The sequence below is a fragment of the Eulemur rufifrons genome, chromosome 8 (genome assembly GCF_041146395.1).
Source record: "Eulemur rufifrons isolate Redbay chromosome 8, OSU_ERuf_1, whole genome shotgun sequence".
In the NCBI taxonomy this organism is placed as follows: Eukaryota; Metazoa; Chordata; class Mammalia; order Primates; family Lemuridae; genus Eulemur; species Eulemur rufifrons.
Window position 1 is genome coordinate 82,375,807 of NC_090990.1, and position 23,673 is coordinate 82,399,479.

Here is a 23,673-nt window from a genome sequence, read left to right on the forward strand (position 1 = left end):
AGTTGTTGTTACTGCAAAACAGTGGAAGGAGAAATGTGAAAAATAGGATAACTGGTCCTTTGTAAATCACAGTGATCTCTGTGTACTTCAAAACATAAAAACTGATGGGAGATCTATTTTTAAGGGGAGATATTAATATAAGACATTCCTTAGGAGAAAGATAACATGTTAGCAAGAATCATTCACACACACACACAAAAAAAAGTCAAGGAAACCCACAAGCAAAAGAAACTGAGGAGACGCTACGGCCTGCGAGAGACCTGGGTATGTCAAACGTATCTGTTTCCTTTCCATGAATTATATCCCAGCCCTCTTAAGTATTTCTTCATCACTAGAAGCCTAAATCGGATCCTTCTCTTGAGTCAATCTGAAGGACGCTTCCAGTGCACTTCACGTTCTCGACCACTCACACGGCTTTCAAAAAACGCCCACGAGGCACGCAGCAGACCGCGGGAACTCTGCAGGCACCGGCCTCTGCCCGGGTGAATTTAGAGGACCCCAGGGGCTGCTCACGCCCTCCCCGCGGCGCCACCGACTCCTAGCCATTTCTTAACTGCCTGTTTATCTTCAGCCTTATCCCCATCGCCATTTCCGCCCTTATCTCTTGAAGCGATTGAGCAACGAGAATGAGACATCGCGAAACAGAGCACAGGCAAGTCACGGACAATGAATGTCTGCGCGGCAAAGTTTCCTTGGGCAAGTTGTCAGGCACTGCTGGAGGCAGCTTCAAAGGGAGCCGGACTCTGATGCCGGTGAGAAAGGGCCTTCTGTCCGAAGCTCGACGAGCTGATTGGCTGGTTGGACTCGGCCGGGGAAGAACCCGGATGTGCCTGGGCAGCTGTGTTGGCAGTCGGGGCTCTGAGATTTGGGCGCTCTGGGGGTGCTGGCAGCTGTGGTACATGGCGCAGGGTTGGGCTGGCTTTTCTGAGGAGGAGCTGAGGAGACTAAAACAGACTAAAGGTAACAGGATGTGTGTGCAGAGGTTTAATTTTTGATTCTGAAGCGGGAGAGGCGGGCTGCAGCTTTTAAGGGGGAAGGGGGCGTGGAAGAGTCTGTGTTTGTGTTAAGGGAAGGAGCTGTTAGTGGGTGGACAGGATTGTGGGGGCTCTAGAGGAGGATGTACTTGGAGTCACGGCGGGAGGGGGAACCCAGAGGGCTGGAGTGTTCTTTTAGGCTAGAGGGTTCAGGAATCCCATTTCAGCGATTTGGCATTTTTCTGTGAAAGGAATGAGATTTGGGAAAGAAAGTGAGCGTACAGCCTGGGTGTCTCCTGTAGGGAGGATTGCTGCACGATTCAGTAGTTGAAAGGTTGGGGTTAGGGTAAAGGAAGGCGGGCACACATCATATTAGAATTATGATGAATTTATAGCAGCAGATGATGATTAGAAAAAAAGAGAGCATAAGGGTCTGAATACAAAACACAAAAATCCAGTGCTTTTCATAAAACATATGGAGTATTGCATTCACTTCTGGCTGCCAGATGATTTTTGCAGTTTTTTCTCATTCTTGAAAGTCAGCAAACCAAAAGGGTCTCTGAAGGGTTACATTTGAAGGCTTCATATATGTGTATGCATATAGCCCTATGGATTTTGGGGTCAGCTAAAATCTTATGCTTCCCTCTCCAGCTTTATAGAGTAATCATTGAATGAGTTTGTACTTTTTTTAAATCTTTTGATGAAGGAATTTAAGTTTGCTGATACTTGTAGAAAATTTTTAGTGATAGCAACTGTGCTTTGGTTGAAATCTCGTAAAGATCTGTGTGGTGATCCCGGTGATTCTTCTTACATAACTTCTGTGACAAGTTTATGCCACTCTTGGTACCATAATTTAAATATTTTACTTTGGAGAAAATTAAATAAATCCTGCCATGCATTTTATTAGAGTTTGTGAGAAAATTAGATGTTAGCATAGATGTGAGAATAATCTAGGACTGCCAAGTGGAAAAGGAAGTTAATTAGTAATATAAGGCCAATGTAGATTATATAGACTGGGAACATTTTTGCTGGTCCAGAGGCCTTATAAACTGTATAATAAAGGTTATACTACACTGTGTGGTTAACTAACTCTATCTTGTTTTATGTACTCAAATTCTTTTGCTCTGTGTTTTCAATGTCCATTCATATATTCTAGTGTACAAAGTACAAGTACCTTGGCCTCTGGTCCGACTCCAATACTTTGGTGAGGAGACAAACCATAAACTAATATGATAGTAGATGTTATACAGAGCTTGCTTCAGAGCTAAGGGGAACCTCACTGTTCTGGGGATTGAATGGAGCTTAGGAAGATTTCACAGAGGTTATGTGCTACACAGGCGAGTTTTCCAGAGTAAAGAAGACTAACTGTAGAAGTCTAAATTAAACAGAACATTCATTATGTAGAAGTATATTTTGAAATATCTCTGTAGTTTGGGGTAGGTAGAGGATGGTAAAGACCTGAACTTAAAGGGCCATGGCTTGAGATGTTAGAGTGTGGACACCAAATCACTAGTCAGTGACCACTTGAGGACAGGAAAAGCATCTTGACATCTTTATGTACCCACAGCCAAACACAATGATTGCCAAATAGAACTCCCAGCCCTGCCTCTAAATATTTCACCTTGAATTTCTCATTTGTAAAACTAGAAGATTTGGATCTTTAATTTTAAAGCCCCTTCTAGCTGTTCTTAAAAATATAATTAGATATCTAGGAAAATGGGGTTTGTTGCCAGCAAAAATAAGGATAGTAGTACTCTAGAAATCCCTGTATGTTCATTGAGGAACATGGTCAAGAACGTTCTTAACAGTCTTGTTTATAATATTAAAGAGCTGGAAGCACCAAAGTGTTTGTTAACAAGGGAGTAGTTAAATTGTGGTATATTTATCTAGTGGGCTACTTTATAGCTCGTGGGAATATATTACTTATGGCTCCATGCATTAACATGTATGTTAATATGTATGTAATTACAGTTAACCCTTGAACAACACAAGTATGAATTATATAGGTCCATTATATGCAGATTTTTTTCAACCAAATGTGGATCAAAAACAAAATATTTGGGGGTTGTGAAACCCAAATATAAGGAAGATTGACCTTTCACATACACAAGTTTCAGGGCCAACTGTAGGCCTTCAATATGCACAGATTTTGGTATATGTGGGGATCCTGGAACCAATCGCCCTAGTATACCGAGGGATGACTCTATATGTAACGTATATAGTCATGTACAGCATAACAGCACATTAGTTAACTATAGACTACATTTACAATGGTGGTCCCATAAGATTATAATAGTGTATCTTTACTGTACCTTTTCTTTGTTTAGATACACAAACACTTAGCATTGTATTACAGTTGCTTACAGTATTCAGTATAGTAACATGTACAGATTTGTAGCCTAGGAGCAATAGACTACACCATATAACAGGTATGTAGTAGGCTATACCATCTGGGATTGTATAAGTACATTCTATGTTGTTTGCAGGACAGAATTGCCTAATGACTCATTTCTCAAAATGTATCCCCGTCTTTAAGTGATGGATGACTGTATATGGTGGGGAGGCAAGGGAATGGGATGAGAAAGGAGCATATACATAGGGAATTTCAGAGGTGTTGGTAATTATGAAATCAGTTTAAGCCAAGTTAAACTGAAGTTACAAACAGCCCTAAAATATCAATTGTTTAAAATAATAAAGATTTATTTTTCCCTGTAGTTTCATGTCTACCATGGGTTAGCATGGGTTGACTCTGTTCCACACTCATTCCACACCATCTTTTGGTGCTGTTATATAGAAGTTCACCAAAGCTGGAAGAAAAGAATATTGAAAATTAGATGTTGGCAATTAAATGCTTAATTTAACAGTGACACCACTAAATGACATGTGTCCCTCCTACATATATTTCGTTTACCAAAAGCAAGTCATATGACTTGGTACACAGGAAATACAATTCTCTTATGTCTTCCAAAAGCAGCGGTTATGTGTATCCTTAACACATTGACTGCCGCACTAGGAAAAAAACAATTTTTCCTTGGGGCCACTGTGTTTTATTATGAAAATAGAATAAAAACTTCAAAAACAAAACTGTCCTTTCTGATTTAATGAAAAATTTTTTACTTTTTATTGTTTTCTGTGTGTGAGTTCTATGCAACTTGAAAAATACTTCACGGGGCTCCCAAGGTAAAGAGACATATGAGTTACATATGCTTCACGTGGCCCCAGGCTCAAAAACTAGCGTGAGTTAAATATAACTCACATGGCAGTTAATATGTTAAAACAGCAGTTATGTCTACTGTAGTCATGTTTTATTTCTTAAACTATGTTATTTTTTTTTTATGGTGAACACTGGGAAAGTGTGTGAGATACATACATACAGATATTTTATATATGACTTATTTCATAATAAAAAAACTGGAAGCAAAAAAATGGTCCAGCCTCATGCTATCAGTTTCTAAAGAAATTATTCATAACAGTTTTTTATTCTTGATAATAGTTCATTGCCAGTTATATTATTAATACCTTCTCCCAGTTTGTAACTTGTCTTTTAACTTTTGATGAACAATGTATTTGATTTTAATATATTCAAAATTGTCAGTCTTTTTTTTAACAGCTGACATTTTCTGTGCCTTAAGAAATCAGTCTCCTATTATAAGGTCTAAAAGATATTAATCTGTGTTTTCTATTAAAATTTTTGTTTTTGTATGATGTGAGGTATGGATCTGATTGTATCTTTTCCACATAGATAACCATTTTTCCCCAGGTCTATTTATTAAATAATCCCGCCTTTTGCTGTTGATTTTACATCCTACCTCTGACATATACCAATGCTTCATACATGTATGAATCAGTTTCTAGGTTTCTTGTTCTGTTCCGTTGGTCATTTTGTCTATTCCTGCACCAATACCACACTGTCTTAAAGCTTCATGATATTCCTGATATCTAGTAGTATAGTTCCCTTGCTCTTCTTCTCTAGAAGTTTACTTACTATTCTTGGATGTTTATCCTTTTATATCAAATTTTTAATAATTTTACCAAACTTCATGGAAAACCCAGTAGGGATTTTGATAGTAATTGCATTAAATCTTTAAATCAGTTACATCTTTACATTATTAACACTACCACGGCTGGGTGCGGTGGCTCACACCTGTAATCCTAGAACTCTGGGAGGCTGAGGTGGGCGGATTGTTTGAGCTCAGGAGTTCAAGACCAGCCTGACCAAGAGCGAGACCCCGTCTCTACTAAAAATAGAAAGAAATTATATGGACAGCTAAAAATATATATGTAGAAAAATTAGCCAGGTATGGTGGCGCATGCCTGTAGTCCCAGCTACTTGAGAGGCTGAGGCAGGAGGATTGCTTGAGCCCAGGAGTTTGAGGTTGCTGTGAGCTAGACTGACGCCACGGAACTCACTCTAGCCCAGGCAACAGAGTGAGACTCTGTCTCAAAAAAAAAAAAAAAAAAAAAAAAACCTACCACTAACATGGCATATGTCTCCATTTATTTAGGTCTTCTTTAATATCTTTTAATAAATTTTAGAGTTTTCCCTGTAGAAGTCTTGAATATTTTTTGTTAGATTTATTTCTAGATACATGATAATTTCTGGCATTGATATATCTTCTCTTTCCTTATGTTTTCTAATTGTTTGCTGCTGATATATAAAAAATGCTGCTGTATGTTAAAAATACAAACAAGCCAAGAGAATAGTCAACAAAAGACATGACTAGATATTTCATAGAAAAGGAAATACGAAAAGATGCTCATCCCCACCAAAGAGCAGAGAATTACAAATCAGGAGCACAGTGAGATACCGTTTTACACCCATTTGATTGACAAAATTAAAATGTCTGACAACATGATTTATTGAAGAGGAAGTACATCCACAGGATCTTATACATTGCTAGAGGGAATACACTTTGGATAGCAGTTTGACATTCCTTCTGAAGTTATGCTTTATAACCCAACAGTTCTTAGATAATATCCAGGGCAAATTCTTGGACATGTAAAAGAGAAGACGTAACAGTGAAATTCACAGAAGCAAAAACCTGAAACCAACCTAGATGTCCATCAGTGGAAGGAGATCAGTAGACTCTGGTTTACTCTCACGTGGAATTTTTTTTTTTTTTTTTTTTGAGACAGAGTCTCACTCTGTTGCCCAGGCTAGAGTGAGTGCCGTGGCGTCAGCCTAGCTCACAGCAACCTCAGACTCCTGGGCTCAAGCGATCCTCCTGCCTCAGCCTCCCGAGTAGCTGGGACTACAGGCATGCACCACCATGCCCGGCTAATTTTTTCTGTATATTTTTAGCTGTCCATATAATTTCTTTCTATTTTAGTAGAGATGGGGTCTCGCTCTTGCTCAGGCTGGTCTCGAACTCCTGAGCTCAAACGATCCGCCCACCTCGGCCTCCCAGAGTGCTAGGATTACAGGCGTGAGCCACCACGCCCGGCCTCACGTGGAATTTTATACAACAAAATCAATGACTACAGCAACATGAACAATATGGAAGACTATTAACAGTATTGAGTAAAAAAAGATTATGTACAGCATGAAATCTTTTTTATAAAGGTTAAATAAAAATTAATACATTTTAGAAATATTTGTAGTTGCAGTATGACTGTTAGAGAAGGAAAGGAATGGTCAACACATGATTCAAATGATAGTTTTGTGTGGAGAGAGCAGGGCTTAAATAAAGGATATGGGGTAGAGATCACAAACTAGTGGCCTATTGGCTTAATTTAACCCAAAAATGTTTTTGGCTTTCATCTTTTCCTCCCTCCTTCCCTGTGTCTGTCTCTCTCTCTCATTACCCAATCTTTAAATTTTCTTTTTAAATTAATAGTGGTAATCATTCGTGCTGTTTGCTTAACCAGCATATGCCAATTGCCCTTGTTTGGGGGCGGGGATATACGACTTTAGCCACTGAATTATGAGCAGAAGTGTTATGTCACCTCTGGGTCAGTTCTGAGCTCTCTTCTCCCCCTGTCATGGTGGCTGACAACACTAACTGGTGACTATACAGTCAGCCTGGAGCCTGAGAGACTAATCAACAGAACCCCCCTGCTGGCCGTTAGTCGGCACCTGGTATTAATGAGAAGTAAACCTTTGCGGTTTAAAACCACCAAGATTTTTTCCCTACAGCATAATCTAGATTTTCCTGAATGATGCAGTTCCCTACATTTAAAAATCAGGATATTTTACATAAAAATCTGAATTTTAATTGTGAAAAATCGAAATGTCTGGCTATACTGACCTAAATTTTTTAATGACAGCAGTTGACTAGAGATGACTGTGAATTGCCCCCTTTACACCAGACTTATGCTCCCCAGTTTACCACAGTCTCCTCGGTATTTGCAGCCCTCAGTACGTGGTATGGAAAACAGTATGTTCTGTTTTTAAGTGGGCTGATTTGTTCATTCTTTTGGAATGAAAAAAATTAGCATTTTCAATCTTATAGGTAGGTTCTGTAAAAATGAAAAAAAATAGAAGCTACAGGAACTGAATTTCAGAGTGACATTAATATTTAATAAATCAGCTAATGAGTTCATCTGGGAGGTAAGCAGGCTTGGTGACATTTTCTGATGGTATGACTAAGGATCAGTAGCCAAGAAAAAGTTCTTGTAGCAAGATACAGGGAGATACTTTATGTTTCTGGCTAAAATCAACAATAACATTTGTTTTTGATAGTACTTCTGTCTTTCTAAAAAATATTTTCTATACATATCTCATTTAATTCTTAAGGCAACTTAATGCATAAAGCATAGCAGGTAATTTTCAACCAGTTTGAAAGATGAGGAAACTGAGGTATTGAATAATTAATTGGCTTGCCTGAAGTCACTGAGCTGGACAGAAGCAAAGCCAGGACTGTGTCCAGAGCTCTTAACTATACTTTGGGAAATTTAAATAATGAGCTTGTGTTGCTTCAAAGGTCAGTATGCAGAATTTAAAATTTCTATTTGTGTTGTTCATTTACAAGGACTCATCATAACTTCTTTTCCCCAGCATTTTATAAAGAATGCTACTTACAGATCTAATATGAATGCGAGTCATATTCTCCAGTTGTCTGCCCTAAGAGGTTAACACTGGCATGGACAATCCAGAAAGTGTAATAGAAGTATTCTTATTTAGTTTATCCTTTAAAATTTTTTTCTTCCAGTTTTATCTTCCTCTATTGCTTTGTTCAAGCTACTATTAAATTACTTTGAATGCATTAATTGGAGCCTGACTAGACTTTGGGGAATACAACCTTGGGTTGTTTCGCAAGATGAAAGAAAATGACTTACGGTTAACTAACATTCCTAGAGATGAGAGACTTCAGTCAATTACATTTCTTTGATAGCATCTAAATATGTATCAAATTGCCCTAAAAGCTGTTAAAATTTAAGAGAGGGGAATCCCATTTGAAAACACAGCTACCATTTCATTTCAGAGGAGCAGACAGAACCATAAATCAAATTTAAGACATACTAGACAATTCAGACATCTCTCTAGTTTGGTCAAAATTACTTGATTCTTTGACAATTATCAAATCAAGTTGAAAAAGAAACCTTGCTTTGTATCCTAAGGCCCAACTCACAGCAATTGGACTTTCTCTAAAGGTAATTTAAGAGCCTGGGCAGCTTTTATTAAATACAGTATGATCTGAGAACTATTGAAACTCTACAGAAAGATGGCTCTCAAGAGAGAGAATGGTGTAGGGGAAACTCTAGAATTATCAAAGTTTAATGTTAATGTTTTATTTGCTTCGAGAAATTCTAATTTATTGCTCATACAAATGAATTTTCCTTCCATTTTCTTTTCTATAGATCGATTTGAATCACAGCAGCGTCTCCTGGTGAAGAAAAGTCGACAACAACTTCAGCGAGAAAAAGCCCTTCTAGAGCAAAGCCAAAAACTTGGGTTACAAGATGGGTCAACCTCAGTACCTCCAGAGCAGTTGCTTTCTGGACCAGAACAGAAATTTAACACTCAAAAACCACATTTTTCTTCCCCTGCTCTTCCTAGTCCTCTTACTCTCACCTCTCCTGTTAGTGATGGAAAACCACAGGATATTGAAAGTCAACCAAAGGAACCAGGACTCAAGAATTCCCATGATGATCACAAAAATGTTGAGGTTCTATCTCCAAAGCCAGATTGCAAATTGGAAAAAAAGAAAGTAGAATTGTTAGTAAGTCTATATACCATGAGACTTTTCATTTTGCCCTTTTTTCCCACTGGGCTTTGAGGAAATATAGTTTGTGTGTTTTAACATTTTTTCTGTTTTATATTTAAGCCAAGAAATGTGATGAATAAACTATTGAAAAATAACTACTACCTAAATATATTATAAACCAGGCACTGTTAGGCATTTTATATGTTTTATGCCATTTAATCTTCATAACAGTTTTACAATGCATGTTTATTATTTTAACTCTATAGATGAAGTATCTGGGACTCAGAAAAGATACTGTCTACCCCTAAAGCTAAAATACAGCTAGTAAGTAGCAGAGTTGTGATTTCATGTAAGTCTGTCGGGATACAAAGTCTGTGCCCTTTACAGTCATCAGAATCAGTCTTACTTGTGTAGTATTTTCCCCCAAATTGACCCCATATTTCAACCTCTAGATTGCATCTCCATTGGCCAAAAACAGGGTACTTGTGAAGGGATGGTCAATGGAGAGAGTATAGGAAATTAAGGGGACTAGTTATATAATTCAGTTGCATCATTAGATTTCTTTTTATTCTTTCTATATTGTCTTTGTATTAAAAAACAGCCTACGTAATTTAATTTAGCCACAGTCTTGTGGAAATAGCCATTGTGTGACTCATGAATTCTTAGAATTTTTTATTTGGTTGCTTATGTTTTAATGCATACTCTTATTTTTTTGTTTCTTCCTGATTTATCACTCACAGGGGAGAAAGGATGGCATTTATTTCTGTTTTCCCTTCTTTGAGTTTTTTCTAAAGTATCTTATATTTTTTCTAATCACTGATATTTTTCTAATCTCTGCTGATCTAGATTCTATACCGTGAGTTTAAAATACATCCTGCCCACTAGGGGTTTACAACTAAGAAATCATTTTGACAAGAGAAATAAAACCACATGAATTATGATACCAACATTGAACAAGTGCTTTAATTTAAACGGCTTTAAGTGTAGTTTACCAGCAAAGGCCTGAGACAAGTGGGAGGTGAGTTTAAATTGAGCTGGACAATTTAGATTGGATGTCATTAGGAAAGTTATTCTTTTTTTAAGGAACTTGAATTTTCATAGAAGACATGTAATCTGAGGAACCATTCCTATAAAGGAGAAATTCTGAGGTGGTAAGAAGGGAAAAGGAAAGCTGTGTTATAGAGAATGCTCAGAGATGACATCTCATTTCTCTGGGAAAGGAAAAGGATAAACCAGAGAACAGTAGAGAATTAAAGTGATGAGGAAGGGCTGGAAGCCTAGCAGGTTCACTCATGCATGGAGATGTGTCCAAGGCCTCGGAGGGGGAAAGGCCTCAATCAAAATAATCATTCGAGAAATTCCAGGCGTCAGTGTTGGAGATCATTTGGGTCAGAGTGCAGGGTAAGCTGGAACTAAGACGCCTGGTGAGGAAATGCCTGCAATATCAAAAATGAGAAATGACCAGCCTGAACTCTAAGGTGGAAGCTGTAGGAATGGAGAGAGAAACACAATTTTGGAAGTGGTTACTAGGTTTGGAAATAGAGACTTGTGGTATAATGGCTGTAAGAAAAGCAGTAATAGGAATAAATAGCTTTGCCATCACCTTGTTTAATTTGAGTTGACAAGGAGTTCATGACTTTATGGAAAATTTTAATATATTTCTTTCAGAATCAGACAGATGGGAAGACAATACATGTTTTCAGATTTTGAGGTTTTTCTTAAGCCTAACATTCCAGTCTTAGCTCATAGTGTTTTACTTTGTTTAAAAATATCTAAGAGTTGGAAAAAAGTAAGCAAATTGAAAGAAAATGTATGAAATAAACATTGGTTATTGTCTGGAGGATAAGATGGTAGAGACTTTCATTATAGAAAACTAAAACATATAAATAATATGACATCAACTACAGACCAATTTATTTTGGTCTCCATTTTGCATATAATACATAATTAACTTATACAAATTCCTTTGTACTCCTAAAAAAATGCCACAGTACTCTGGCTTCCAGTTTGTGGGTTCCTAGATTATATACATATAATGGATTTCAAGGATCCAATTTATGTAAGCCTCTTTACTTCAGATCATAGTCTTTGTTCCTATTAGAACAAAATAATGAACTACAGATGGGTTTCTTTTAAGAGGACTTTTGAAAGAAAATGTACATAAATCTTTTTGATTAAATTTTATACTTAGAGGACTGAGACTGGTAAGGTGTGGGATAGGGTAGCAGTCTCTTTCATAAACTCATTTTTATGTTTTTTTGTTTTTTTTTTCTCCTTAGGCAAGAAAAATCCCGTTGGGAAGTCCTCCAGCAAGAACAACGGCTAATGGAAGAGAAAAATAAACGTAAGAAAGCTCTTTTGGCTAAAGCTATTGCGGAAAGGTGAGGCACTTGAACCAGGAGTGGTTGGTTGTAACCTGCAGTCAGTTCTGTCATATTTTATATTTATTTTCCCATGTCTGTTCTAATAAACTGATACTTTCTCTGCAACTACAACTTTTAAGGCTAATAGATTATGCTTTGTAAGTGATAACAAAATTTTGGTTTTAATTTATTAAGGAGAACTTTCTAAGCATAGAGCATATTTACTTTATAAATACAGTTGCAATTAAAACTTAAGGACCAGCATTAGTGTTTTCAGTTTTAACCATCTACACATTCGTAAGAGAATCAATAAATAGCTCTCAGTATATGTAAATTAGCAACAAATGCAGGTTATAATTTTGATATGGGGAGCCCTTAATCATCTGACATGTAGATGAGAAAGGTTATTCCACATAAGTGACTTACACTCCCACAAATCTTTATTGTGTTTCCTATGGGCATTTTTCTTTAATAATTTACTCTGCCTCCATTCATAGAGGATAGATGATATAATTTAACCTTTGATTGATGACCTGGGGTCACTATTATGAATACTATGTGAGATTGAATTTTTCTCTCATCTCCCAGTGTCTGTCTCACCTCCCTTCTTGTTTCCTGCATTGTACCAGGCCCCAAACAGGAACACCCTTGGAGACACTCTTCTCATCCCCCACCACTCTTGCTGCCCAGTTAGTTTGCAATTTCTATCTAATCTCCTGTGGCCTTAGGAAACAGCTCTGTCAATAAAGCAATGGTTGCAAATAGCCAGAACTAAACGTAAGCAAGTATTCAGTGACATTTTCTTTTTAGACCTCCAGAAAATTCTGGCAAAACTGTTAATGCTTGAAGCTGGAGTATGTGTAGGGGGAGGGAAGGAGTTAGGGGGAAGGTAGGTGAGTATAAGAATAATTCAGAATTTTGTCTACCGAAGGAATGTATGTATTTGAAAAATTTTTTTTTCCTACTACTGGTACACTTTGATCTCTCATGAAGCTTAGGAAATATGCAACTCACAAACTTATGTTTCAAGAAAACAAAACAATGTATAAAAAAGTAGTGTCTTTTTTTTTTTAATCCCACAAGTGATTATTAAAAAATACAGTGTTTTAGTAGTCTTCAATTTGGAAGAGGTGGAGAGGTTGTTTACTGGAGATTTTACAAAAAGATTTATAGGCTCAGGACTACTCTAAGTGATTTTGATTTAGGACAGAAAGCACTGATACAACAAAAATGTAAGGAAATACATGTTTGGATTATTAATAAATGGATAATGAAGTACTTGAAGTAAAAGAATCATACTGGTAAGTGAATTTTTGTAGGCAGAAAGGAAGGGTATTGCATAATGGAATAGAAATCAGAAGAGTGTAAGTCGCAATATAGTGATTTTATGTGGGGGGTTTTCTTCTCCCTTGAGAATGTGTGTGAAATTTTGAAATGAGTGAAATCATGATTAAAGGTTTACTTTTGTATTTGCTTGTTGTGTTTCTTAAGTATATATTGTACTTGGGGGTGGTGAGGGGAGTGAGAGATGATGAAGTTGGTTGTGCTTTTAAACAAGGAAAGAAGAGTGTTTTGTTTTTGAGTCCCACAAAGAATTTTGAGGACCTGTAGTTTTGCCTAGAGACCAAGAATCAAAGGAATAAAAGTTGAGGTCCTAAGAAAGTTAAGACCAAATGGATGTTTTCAGACATATAAAGAATTGTTTAATGCAGGGATCTTTTCTTGATGTCAGGTAAATACCAGACAAACAAAAATGGGCTTAGTGAAAAGAAGAATTTAACAAGCCTAGAAATTTGGATGTTTCAATGTAAAGGGAATACAGATATATTCTTTCAGTGTTTGTTATAATCGTATACGTAATATGTTGCTTTTTCACTTGTATATGGATACGTTGTTTTAAAATGTTTTTATTTTTCCCTACTCACGTTCATGATGTTCTAGATCCAAAAGAACTCAGGCCGAGACCATAAAACTAAAGCGGATCCAGAAGGAGCTACAGGCTTTAGATGACATGGTGTCAGCTGACATTGGAATCCTCAGGAACCGGATCGATCAGGCCAGCCTAGACTATTCATATGCTCGGTGAGTTGGGGAAATTGAACTACAAACAAGGAATACAATTTAATTAATGCTTGTTGCTAACTGGTACAGGAGCTTTTATTTTATGTTTATCATCATTTAAGCCTCATAACAACCCTGTTAGGTGTTGTATTTGTTCCTCTTTTGTGCTGACTCAACTGTCACCTCTTCTGTGAAGTCTTCCTTTCCTCTACCCTACCAGTTAACCTTGTTCACATGCCTGTTAGAGCAGTTCTTGCATTACTTATTTATGTTTTAGTCTTTCCTGCTAAACCATCAGCTATTTAATGTTTGGAACTCTTTTTATTATCGTTCAAGATCTAGCAAAGTAAATGTCTGAGTGACTTGCCCCAAAATTCTATTATTCTAACACCAAGTCTATGTTCTTTCCATTAAAATTTTTGATTATCTGATATGGTCCTTATGTGATTGCAGCCGAGTTCTTACTTAGTTTTCATCAGAGTTAAAGGATCTAGTTATGTTTTAAAAGCTTATGAATATTTTAAAGAAAATACTCTGTTTTGGAAACTTGAAAGTTTCCTCTTATTTTTTTCTTTTCCATTATACTCTGTACGAGATGGTTTGATATCATGTTTTTTAGGTTTCAACCATTGGCATTTTGTTAAAGAGAAAAAAATCATCATGGAGTATTTTTAAAATGAACTAACACATGTAAAGAATTACATGGACTTTGCAGACAGATAAAAGGGCAAAAAATTATGTCCAATTTCAGGGTTTTCAGTTCTTTCAACATTGCTTTAATCATCCTGGTTTGTCTTTTTTCACAAGGGAATGCTGTGTTAATGACTCAGTTTTGCATCTTTCTCTGTAACACTAGAAATCAATCAGAATGCCTCATTAGTCCAGGGTAAACCACAACATCAGAATGTTTATATAACAATTTAATAAAGCGGAAATGCTTGATTGTGGTTTTTAATTCACTGTTTAGTGTTTAAGAAAGAGGTTTGTGGTTGTCCTTGTGATTTTTATAATTGTTGTTTGACCATATGCTATTAGACTTAATGGGTTGTCTTTACTAATTAACTGCCTAAATTAATGCCATCAGTAGCTGATAACTAGAGATTCCAGATTTCTATTAATAAGATCACTAAGGAGGTAACTAAGATTTTATAAGATTAAACTAAGTCTTGATTTTTAACACATTTTATTCTCTGTAACATGTTTGCCAGGGGAACGTTTGTATGCCTTTGTAGCCTTTTATATGAATAATTTATATTATAAGGTACATTACTGGGTACCTCAACAGAAAAGTAATCTGATTATGTTTTAATTTTGTCCTAGTGGAAGCAGGAGAAGGATGCCATTTTGTATTGAATATTATATAAGAAATGTCATAGTGTTTTATCCTTCAAAAAACTATAAAGAAAGTGGGATTACTTGTTAAAGGAGAAAACATCCTATAATATATAAATATTCTTAATGAAATTTTAATAAATGTTTACATCTTTAATAAGCTGAAGATAACAGTTTCTCATGGTACTAATATTAACATAGTTGTATGTAACTAGATGTTGTGTGAGGCTATTTTTAAAAACCTAAGCTCTTGAGTTAAGGCCAGAGACAATTGTGACTAGAACCAGAATTGTCTTGTTCATGCGTAAGATTAAGATAACATTTTCTAAATTTGCATTTGTGGTTATTGAGAAGTTACAGGTCGGTAATATAAAATCATAGTCCAGATTTCTACCAGAAGATAATCCCGTGACTGCTGTGGAGCAGTCAGTTTCTGTGGGAGTTCTCTTTGATTTTTCTTTTTTGAATAAAAATATCTTAGTTCTATAGTGCTTGGTACAGTGCTAATCCATAAAAGGTTCTTGGATAGTGAATAGGCCAGAATTCGCTTTAAAATTGGCTTTTGTAGAGCAGTGTTAGGGTAGACATCATTAAGGGGAACAGCACTTGGAGTGAGCCAATTTAAGAGTGGCTGCTGCTGCTGCTCACAACTATGATTATGATGTTCCCATGTGCTGTGTAGACCAGCTTATAAAATTCAGAGTAGCTGCGTGTAGAACATTTTTTTGAATCACTATTTATCATCCTGGTTTAATAGGTACCGTCATATACACAAACACACACAGAGGCAAATATTTTTAAATCATTTTATGAATAATTTACAGAAGAATACAAGAGATTATATAAAACAACTTTATTTAAAATTTTTAATAAATGTAAACATAGTAACCCTCTTTGTATCAAGTAATGTTTGACTAACAAACATTATAAAAAGCTGAAAGAATATAGTTACATTATTTTAGCTACACAGTATGTTCCTGATATTTGTAAAATACTGGGTGATTAAGTTCTTCCTGTTGAAATGATTAACTCTATGAGAATGTCATATTTCCTTTTTATCCTTAGAAATATATTTTTTCACCCATTTATACTTGAGTTTGAGAAAATTCACCTAGGGTGTGTTTTTCTGAAGACTTATAGTCTGAGATTTTATTTATATGATCAGTTTCACTATCTGGACTTTAGAGTGTGTCTTTCCATTTCTATTAGTTTTCTAGGACTGCCATAACAAATTACCACAAACTGGGTGGCTTAAAACAACAGTTATTTCTTTTCTCATATTTCTGGAGGCCAGACATCCAAGTTCAAGGTATCGGCAGGGTAATGCTTCCTTCAGAGTCTCTGGGGATCAATTTCTTGGCTCTTCCAACTTCTGGTGGCTGGAGGCATTCCTTGGCTTGTGGCCACACTGCTCCATTCTATGCCTCCATAATCATATCACTTCCTCCTCTTCTGTCTCAAAGCTTCCTCTGCTACACTCTTAAAAGGATACATATGATTGCACTTACGGCACAACTGGATAATCTGGAATAAACTCCTCTTGAAATCCTTATCTTGATCACATCTTGTTGCCATATAAGGTAATTTTCACTCTTTTGTCATATAAAGTAATATTCACAGGTTCCAGGAACTAGGAAGTCAGTATCTTTGGGAGGCCATTTTTTTTAGCCTGCCACAGCATTTATCTTTTGATTTGTCTAACAATGGCAAAATGTCTTCCCTGTCTATTTTCTCCACTTTGTTAGTACCATATAGTCAGAAAATGAAAAAATATTAAATCTTAACTGTGTTCAATGTAAACTAAGAACAAGTTACAAAGATGGTATTTTCAGTTTTCTTTTTATACCTTCCGGAGGTCTGTAATACTTTGGATAACACAATAAGGAAACTCAACAATGGTTATTTTATTATTGCCTCAGCCTTATAGGTCATTATATCATTTTCTGGTTTTTTATTTTAATTTTTTAGCATAAATGGGACTAAATGGTGAGTAATGATGAAATAATTCCTAGGGTGGTGAAATGGCAAAATGTTTCAAAATATAGGAAAAATAATAATGTCTATAATCCCATAATGTATCTTAGCTTTATAAAAGGATCCATGGGACCGATCTAGTGATTACAAAATGGAATTCATTTTATTCTGTTTTTTTAAAAATGAGTAAATTTTCTTTTTGTTATTTGACAAACTTTTAAGAAAGATTAAAAATCATAATATGTTAATTCATACAAATAGTTAGAACTGCTCAGAGAAGGAACTGAAAAACTAAAAATGGATCCATGGAACTTGAAGTTATACTGAGGGTTAATGATTGAGTTTTTAAAAATTTCAGGGATACTAAAACCCAGAGACAATTTCCATCCTTTAAATAACATTCATTAAATCAGTCAATGTCCCTTTAAAATAACAAAACAATTCTATAATTATGTTTCCAGTTCACTATGTCTTACTGTGTTATACATAATGCTCTTACTATTTTGCTCCAGAGTATGTTATCATACTCTGGTTTGTATTATCCATCTGACCTATAGGCTGGTAGTGCAGTTTGTAAAACTAATTAATATTTTAAATATAAATCTCTCTGTGGGAGAGTACATATGCATGTTTCTGGCCAGAAGGACTTTAAATAAATAAACAGAATACAAAATCTTCAGTGATTTATCCAGGATGAAAAATCCATGCAAACCTAGGGACCTATTTACAGATGTTAATTTCAATTCAGTATTCATGAACCCAGTCTGTAAATCTCTGCTAATTGACTTTGACTGGCTGAGGGAGACCACGGACTTATAGAGAAGGGAGGTTGAGGGAAGAAGGGTGGGAGGGGGAGGAGCACAGGGTGTTCGTGTGCCTATAGAGAATGTTGTCAGAGCTCTTGGCTTGAAGCAAGAACATTCATAAACAAGGTATGTGGTAAAGTCTGGAAATAAGGGAAGCAGGTATCCAACAGAGTTCCTTTACAACAATTCTTTTAACATAAAAATAACTAGTTCTCTCATTCTTATATTTACTAGGTGACAATAAAAAAAATGAAATCTGATAAATGAACATTATAGAAGTAAGAGTTGTCAAGGATAAATACCAGGTCCCTAAATTTTACATAATCATAAATTTAGATACATGTTTACTAGTGTAGCAACAGTATTTTTTGATCCCAGTGCTCTGAAGGGGAAATTGTGTTTCTTGAGGACCTACCAGGCACTGGGCTAGACATTTGCCCTATTTATACTATTTAATCCTTAACACTCCTATGGGGTATTATTATCTTCACTCTTTTATAGGTAGATGAAGACTCAGCTGAAGTAACTGACTAGAGTCACTGTACTAGAGTTTTCAGTCATTGTGTGCCTCTTCCCCAGGCCTTTCCCCAACCCCTTCCACAGGAACCTGGCTGTGTCTTGTACTCGTGGTGCTGACTCTGGGGCACACCTAGTTAAAACAAGATGGGCTACCAATTCCAGTACATTCCATCCGTAGGCTAAACAGTGGCTCATGGCATGGCCTGATACTATGAGCTCTGTTTAAACTGAAATGAGCCAGGCCAACCTAGGTTCTGCCTCCAAAATTATTGAATTGGATCAATGAGAGATTGAGTGGAGTGAATTTGATGTAGAGTGCAGCTGCTGGCCATATTGGACATGAGTGTAACACAAAAACTGAAGTGAGAGAAACTGTGTGGCTTCTAAGCACTGAAGAGAATAGCCTTTGATTCTGATGGCATGCCTATGAAATTGCTTCTTGTATCCTACAGTGGAACCCTTTTTTTTTTTTTTTTTTTTGACCTGAGCTAGTTTAACTGAATATCTATTCTTTGCATCCAAAGTAAGCCTTGACCAAAATAGATACACACAGAGGAATGGCAGAGGAAAGTTTTGAACCCTGGGTTCTCTAAAATAAAAGCCTTTTATTTTTTTCACTATATTTCATTCTAAAACAAAGAATCTTATATTAGGAGATTTATCTGTTTCTTTATTGCTATAACTCTTATACTAGAAACTACTTATTACATTGAGTTAATGTAGGCAGTCATAACAGGTAAAGCAACATGGCCTTCACAACTATTAGTGGTAATTAAAGTAAAGAACTAGTTGGTAAATGGGAATCAACCTTTTTTCTTGCAAGAGAGGAAGAATCCTCTTGTTGCAAAAAGGAAAGCAACAAATTATCTGGAAAAGGCAAAAGATAATGAACAAAGATATAACTTTTCTTTTTGTACCAACCTTAGGGAGAAGAAAAAGAGGAGATTGCAAAGTGACTTCTCCAGTAGAATTCCCCTACTTCACATAAGACTGGCATTACCTATCAATAGAGTTTATGTATGTGTAAATATATAAAATTTTCTAATAAAAGTGTAACAGTAGTCTGTTGCTGAGTGGAGGAGGGTGAGAACAGCTTAACCCAGGGATTCTCAACTGGGAGCAGTTTTGCCCCTTTAGGAACATTTGGCAGTATCTGGAGACGTTCTTGGTTGTCACAGCATTTGAGTGGTGCTGTCAACTAGTGCTAAAAAGCCAATGGTGCTGTTTACCATCCTACAATGTACAGGACAGCTCCTCACAACAAAGAATGATATAGCCCAAATTGTCAGTAGTGCCAAGGTTGAGAAATCCAGCCTATAGCTGTCCTGAAGTTTTTTATTCTACTTCATATTTACTTCTTGCCCTTACCCAGTATCATTTTGCTGGGTGTGCTCTGTCCCATTTATATGCACCTCCCAGCCACTGTCTATATCCTTCTCTTCCATCAAAATTTTTCTTTTCTAATCTGTTAATCAAGAGGTACAGATTTTCCACTTTCTTCATCTCTTGTTTTACCTCTCATAAATTTAACTAGTGTGCTGGAGCTAGCTTGCATTGGCTCCTGAGAGCAGATTTTGTGTGTCTCCTCCCAATTCTGCATTTAGTGATGTTGCATTGGTAGCTTGAAATTAGTCAGGGTGGTAGTATTTATACCACAGAAACTGGCAAATGCTATAAATCAGGGTTCCTCCCTCACCTGGAAGTTAATACATCCCTGAATTAACCTTCTTAGCCTGCCTTCACTCAAGCACAGCTTTGGAAAGAAGAAATGAGTGCAGAAGAATGTTGTTATCTCAGGGGCATCCAAATAAGGATGTTGTGAAAGTTCAGCAGCCATAACCTAGTTTGTCTAACATGTAGCTTGTTTGTGAAGTATTACTATCCATATCTTCATTATACATTTTTTCCCCAATTTTGTGGTGTAATTATTGTGTCTAGACCCTCTTTTGAATATGTTCTTCAATGGAAAACTAATGGAACAATCTTTGTGCCTATCCTTACAGGAAGCGATTTGACAGGGCTGAAACAGAGTACATTACAGCAAAGCTAGATTTACAGCGCAAGACTGAGATAAAAGAGCAACTCACTGAACATCTTTGTACAATCATACAACAAAATGAGCTCCGAAAGGCCAAGAAGTTGGAGGAGTTGATGCAGCAATTGGATGTACAAGCTGATGAGGAGACTTTGGAGCTTGAAGTGGAGGTAGAAAGATTGTTGCGTGAACAAGAAGCAGATACGAGGAAACAAATAGTTGATTCAGAGAGGCCATTTCAGCCTGCTGGGGAGAATGTGACATTAGGATTTGCTAAAGAGGACAAAAAACATCCAGAACAAGCTGTTTCCCCAAAGGTAGACAAACAGTATGCAAATTCCAATAGTACCCCCCTTCTTAGTCCAGACACCCCAAATCAAAAAATTAATGACATTTCAGCTGCTCTGGGCACATGAAGCGCTAGTGTTCTTTTCAACTAATATGGTATTCAGTAAAGTATAATTTCTGCAGTAGATTATGCCCTGACCTCTGATAAAGGCCTCTTTAAAACAATGTTAATTTCTGAGTCCATGATTAGTTTTAGTAGATTAACATGTTTGACCATTCTAAAGTCCCAAATTATAGTAATTTTATATCTGGGGCATATTTCACCTTGATTTTTGGTCCAGTTCTTTCAGTATTCTTTTTACCCTTATTACTGGGTGAAAATAAGTGACTTAAAAGGATGAGGGGGTGGGGGGCAACGCGGAAACTACATAGTTAGTGTGTTTTCAGACCAGGTAAATATAGAAAAGTAAAATGGAAAATGATTCTCAATACCTAATCGAACTCATTTATCTTCCACTGGGAGAAGTATTGAGAATGGAAGTCCTATTTTATGTAATCAGTAAAAAAAAAAACACAAAAATCACTACGTGAAAAAAAGAAAGGCAGGAAGAAAAAAAAAAGTAGCAGGTTGAATTGTCTATCTGGATCTTACTAGAGCTGCAAAACACATACTAGAAACTGCAGTTAATGTAAAGAACCAGACAACTTAAGCCAATATAATTACTGTTGTCTTCAATTTGCCTTTAAATGGTTTTAGTTTACAATCTGAGGTTTGGTTAGTTGATACACATACTATATAGTAATTTTACTATTAATACATTATCTTTAATCAGTGAATTGATTACATTGAGACAAAACATTTCCAAACTGAAGCTGAGAATAATATAGAAAATGTTATTACAACTTTTACTTATCCAAAAAACTAATGTATTTTCTTTCTAAAGTTATCTATGAATATGTGTTTTATGTGTTAGGCATAAATTATCCTGTCATAAAGCATTTAAATTGTTAAAATGCCGATTTTCTTATTACTTTAATAGTTTATTAAATTCCTATTACTAAACTTGACAACTTCATTGTGTTATATGTGAATGTATAAATAAATATTATAGTTTTGTCACAAAGTCTATGAATATCACATTAAATTATGATCTATTTATCAGAAATTCCAAAAAGTAGAATATTACATTTTAAGTCTTAAAAAAAAGAACTATCATCAAAGAAGATAAGGACAAGCATAATATTGTATCTATAAAAATTTCTGGAAAAGTTAGAGGCATCCTATTTTCGAGTGCGTTTGTCTGAGAGTATTATCTCCTGGTAATACGGATGAGCTTTGTACTTTTTATATTATATAATTTGAGTTGAAAGTTTAACTTTCCATTACTGACTTCTCTAAACAGAAGCATTTATGTAAATAGTTGTGTTTATTTATGAATGACATACATAAAAATCAAAAGCTTCACTGTCCAAAACACTCTTATTTTTCTAAGGAATAAAGTCTTATGTATTTATAGCATGGTCTTTCATTTACCTTAAAAAGGAGTTTCAGTTTTAATAGTGTGTGGTGATAATGCATCTTGGATCTCTATATAGTAGATACAGTTACCTACTTTTATATGACCCTCTATTAAGGCAAATTCATTAATAAGTGAGGTTTTATAATATTGGTTAAAAACAGGTACATATGTACAATCTTAATTCTCTAAGTACTAATAAGATACATGAAAAAGTGAGAACCATGAGAGAAATAGTTGGATGAGACCTCAGAGCTGATCTGATTTAATCACCTTTTTTACAGTGAGGAATCTGAGGGCCAAAGATTTCACTAGCAGCTTTTGTAGGGCACCAAGCTCATTTTAAACTTAAAGTGTTAGTAAAGTTGCAGTTCTACACTCCAGATGTATCTCTTACATATCTCAGGCTGTGAAGATCACTGCATCCCTCCACTTGAAAATTTTGCTTTATAATCCATTCACTTGTAGACCAAGATTGTGTGTGTGTGTGTGTGTGTGTGTGTGATATGCTTTCAAATATTGCTATAAAAGGTCCACTGAAACTGTTACTTTGAAAAACTGTTATCTTGCTGGGCTTTCCCAGGGTGGTATCAGAGTGCTCAGGTGATGATATAAGTGACAAAATTGTATTGCATCAGTTTTATACAAAGGCAGCTGTATCCCATGTGTGGGAGGAATAAGAGCACATGAATGAGAAGTGGGGGCTCATTGGTATGAGGACCATATGCATTGGCTCCAGGATAGCCCTGACATAGATATCTTTTAAAATAAAATATAGCACTTTTGAAAGGCTTTGATATATAAATTCACAAATACATAATAATGGTTAATTTCTGTGGAAGAAAATTATTTGTTCAGAATTACAGCCATGAGTTTATTGGGCACTTTGTAGAGCTGTCCCTCTCTGGTGTTAAACTTCTTTCTTGCTTACATTTCTCAAAGAGTTAAAGCAGAAGGTTATCAGGGTTCTTAATGATGGGAATAATTTAGGAGCCATTTGCTTTGTGTTATCTCATTTGTTCTATTTAAAAGATAGTCTTTACCAAATTGTAGTAAATTTTCACTTACCTTAAAGTGTACGTTCACTTGGGTAAACTTGAATTCCTGAATTTATAGGTTTTCATACCTTGATTCCCTACTACTTTTTAAACGAGCCATTTTGGGGGGTTTCAAAGAAGCAGAATTTCTTGAAGCACAGTTCTCATTGCATTTAAATAAAAATGAGTTTTTCTCAAGTTTTTCACCTCTGCATAATTCTGCTTACAGGTGGTAAATCTTTGTATTCACTGAGCGCACAGCTGGTCTCCAAGTCAGATGATAATCTCTGATAGGAATTCCTACAGCATATTTCATTGCCGAATTGGCATTTGAATTATAGAGTAAAAATTCAGCTATAAACTTCTCATTCTTTGTTTGCATTTAGCAACATAGTACTCTCAAGGAGCTTATCTAAGTATTCAGCCACTTCCTCTTCCATGGCATTGGCACAAAAAGGACTCAAGTTATTCTGACCCAGGCTATTCCCAGTGACCTTTATAAATGATGTTTTGGGTTTTATATTTCTAAGGAGCCAAGTCAGCCTTTTAAAGGGTCTTAATAGATACAACTCAGTCTGCCAGACAAGACCTGGGGCCACTCTGGACCAGGGGTAATTATA

General features: G+C 36.0%; 1 protein-coding gene across 1 annotated transcript; it reads left to right on the forward strand.

Annotated features, from left to right (window-relative positions):
* Positions 1 to 853: 853 nt before the first annotated feature.
* GORAB (golgin, RAB6 interacting) lies at positions 854 to 20,727 on the forward strand. Its single transcript, XM_069478331.1, has 5 exons — positions 854 to 960; positions 8,775 to 9,132; positions 11,401 to 11,502; positions 13,426 to 13,566; positions 20,180 to 20,727. Exons 1-5 carry the CDS (start codon positions 900 to 902, stop codon positions 20,625 to 20,627), a joined length of 1,110 nt encoding a protein of 369 aa, XP_069334432.1. The 5' UTR covers positions 854 to 899; the 3' UTR covers positions 20,628 to 20,727.
* The last annotated feature ends 2,946 nt before the right edge of the window (positions 20,728 to 23,673 follow it).